This window comes from Tachysurus fulvidraco, chromosome 21 (genome assembly GCF_022655615.1).
Source record: "Tachysurus fulvidraco isolate hzauxx_2018 chromosome 21, HZAU_PFXX_2.0, whole genome shotgun sequence".
NCBI classification, from domain to species: Eukaryota; Metazoa; Chordata; class Actinopteri; order Siluriformes; family Bagridae; genus Tachysurus; species Tachysurus fulvidraco.
This window is the reverse complement of record NC_062538.1, coordinates 561,566-564,597: the sequence shown is the minus strand read 5'-3', so window position 1 is coordinate 564,597 and position 3,032 is coordinate 561,566. Positions and strand designations below refer to the sequence as shown.

General features: G+C 44.3%; 1 protein-coding gene across 4 annotated transcripts in view; it reads left to right on the top strand.

Moving 5' to 3' along the window:
- The window catches only part of yipf5 (Yip1 domain family, member 5), a 6,312-nt gene extending 3,697 nt beyond the window's left edge, over positions 1-2,615 (top strand). For all 4 annotated transcript variants that reach the window (XM_027154224.2, XM_047805933.1, XM_027154223.2 and 1 more), the window contains 3 exons: positions 209-354; positions 674-855; positions 1,173-2,615. In XM_027154224.2, the coding sequence (XP_027010025.1) occupies positions 209-354; positions 674-855; positions 1,173-1,335 (491 nt within the window). In that variant the 3' untranslated portion in view covers positions 1,336-2,615. The remainder of the gene's footprint in view (positions 1-208; positions 355-673; positions 856-1,172) is intronic.
- The last annotated feature ends 417 nt before the right edge of the window (positions 2,616-3,032 follow it).

The window sequence follows — 3,032 nt, the reverse complement described above, 5'->3', positions numbered from 1 at the left end:
ACGCACACACATGCACGCACATGCACATGCGCGCACACACATGCACACACACGCATACACACGCACACACACACAGTGTTGTTTTACAGGCGATAATCACTGATGATGTGAAAGTGGGAGAATGAAGTCATAGAGACAGTAGAGTTTCAGCATGACAGGTTTTCTGTGACTTCAGGTTAGATTTTTTGATCATCTTTGCTCTTTGCAGAGTTGGGAATCAATTTTGACCACATCTGGCAGAAGACGCTGACGGTGCTGCACCCTATGAAGGCAGCAGATGGCAGCATTATGAATGAAACTGATCTGACTGGTCCCATGGTGTTCTGCCTGGCCTTCGGGGCTACGCTGCTGCTCGTAAGTGTCAACTCTTACACCGGAGAGATCCTGATTGTTTTAGTTCACAGGCTTGTTGTAAACTAGTACTAGCCATGTAGCAGAGGGAAGTGGTAGCTCGGTGGTTAAGGTGCTGGACTAGGTTAACGGTTTGAATCCCAGTACCCCCAAGCTGCCACTGCTGGGCCCCTGAGCAAGGCTCTTAACCCTCAATTGCTCAGTTGTATAAATGAGAAAATTGTAAGTCACTCTGAATTAAGGAAGTCTGCAAAATGCCGGAAATGTAAATCTAGCAGCGGCATCATTATTTAGCTGTGTGTGTGTGTGTGTGTGTGTGTAGACGGGTAAGATCCAGTTCGGCTACGTTTACGGGATTAGCGCCATCGGCTGCCTGGGTATGTACTGCCTCCTGAACCTCATGAGCATGACCGGTGTCTCCTTCGGCTGTGTAGCCAGCGTCCTGGGCTACTGTCTGCTACCCATGATTCTCCTCTCCAGCTTTGGTGTGCTCTTCTCCTTACAGTGAGTAACGTCATGTAACATCTCACCGTTACCGTATCCTTATGGAGTGTGTGCTTACTTCTGATTGAGCTCTCAGTCAGGTTATTAACAGTTTATTACCTGTGTGTAAACATTTCTCCTGTCCAGTGTGCAGTGTGAGATACATCTCAGTTCTCAGACGTACAGAATCACTCGTCTTTATTAAAGCCTCCGATTAGCCTTTCGTTCAGCGATGTGTGTTTAAAGCCTTGCGTTTGTGTGTAAAATGTTTGTATGAAAAGAGAAATGTCTAATCTAGGAGTGTCTAATCTACTCCGGTGTCCCTGTGTGGATTTCAGAGGCTTGCTGGGGATCGTATTAACGGCTGCCATCATCGGCTGGTGCAGCTTTTCTGCCTCGAAGATCTTCATCTCTGCTCTGATGATGGATGGCCAGCAGCTGCTGGTTGCTTACCCCTGCGCTCTGCTCTATGGAGTGTTCGCTCTCATCTCCGTATTCTGAACTTTCTTTACAGGACAAACGACGCACAAACACACACTTTTAATCTTAACCAACAGCCACTTTGAAACAAAGTGCGCAGACCAGGCCATGATCCGGCCAAGTCAAGAAGCTCCTCACAAATTTAGCACATTCCCTCTAAACATCTGCCAGATGTGGTCCACAGTTGTTCTCTCGCCCCCCCTCCCCCATGTCTCTCTCTGTCTCTCTCTCTCTCCCTCCCTCCCTCTGTCTCTCTGTCTCTCTCTCTGTCTCTCTCTCTCTCCCTCTGTCTCTCTCTCTCCCTCCCTCTGTCTCTCTGTCTCTCTCTCTCTCTCTCTCTCTCTCTCTCTCTCTCTGTCTCTCTCTCTCTCTCTCTCTCTCTCTCTCTCTCTCTCTCTCTCTCTCTCTCTCTCTCTCTCTCTCTCTCTCTCTCTCTCAGCCCTGTTTACTTTTAGACCAGTTGCTTGTCCAGTCTTTAGTTTTATCATTTCAAAAGCGACTTATTTGTATTTTTTTCTTGTTTAGACTAATGAACAAAATTAAACGGCTCTCTAAACGGCTGAAAGTGGACCAGAGGCATTTTTATATATGTATAAATATAAATAGTGAACAATTCTGTAATCGAATCCCATTTGTTTCTCCTTTATTACAGCACACAGCTTTCTACAGAACACAGCTGCTTTTTTCTGCTGTGCTCAGCATGTTGTCAGGCAGCGAGTCTGAGACGAGCCGTGATTAGTTCGGGACGTGTGGTGTGTGTGTGTGTGTGTGTGTGTGTGTGTGTGTGTGTGTGTGTGTGTGTGTGTGTGTGTGTGTGGAGTTTATTTTAAACACACATTCTTACACACCAAAAAAATGTATTTTCCCCCAGCGTTTATTTACACGTGTAAATGATGGAACGGCCGAAACCATGGAAACAGGATCATTTAATTTCAAATCAAAAGCCACGGCTCTTATTTCGGCACGAACATAAACCTCTATTGGTTATTTTTCTTTACTAATTTTGTCGAAACTTGACCATAATCATAATCATTTATTTTTTGGTGAGAACTTTGCACGAGTGTACGCTTTCACACTTTCACACTTCACTCCAGTAAAAGCTTCAGGTTTGCGCTTTGCTCTGTTTGTCTCTCACACGGCCGAGAGCGTTTTTTTTTTGTTTGTTTGTTTTTTTTTTTTACGTCTAGGAGAGTCTGATGGTTTTTATCTCTTCTGTGAAAAGTCAGTTAAACGATGGTTGAGTGTTACACTTGTGCTGTTTCACAGGCCATGTTTCCAAAATAAAAAATAAATGGGTTGAACATGTGATGTCAGAAGGGTACATTTTCTTAGGTATAAAAGATAACAAGGAAGTGTTTTTCAGCTCTGTTCTTATTTAAAAAGCAGTTTGCTCTTGAAGGGTGTGAGTGTTAAGGAAAGTGTTTAGAGCTTCGTTTGGGGGTTTTTTTTTTCCCCACTCAAACACACAAGCACATTCGGTTTAAGGGCCGAAGGATTAAGACCGTTGTTTTCTGTCTAGTGCATTAAACACTTCAATAATAAACACAACATTGTTAGAAATTTAAGACTGAAATTTTATAGGGTGCTTCCAGCTTTAATCCTGCCCACGGTGGCGTTTAATCCGAAGTCAATCCTGGGAACGTGGAAGGAATGTCGCTGTATCACAGAACATCACACATCCACACAGTTCAGCTAACCAGCAGAGACTCTGTAGGTGT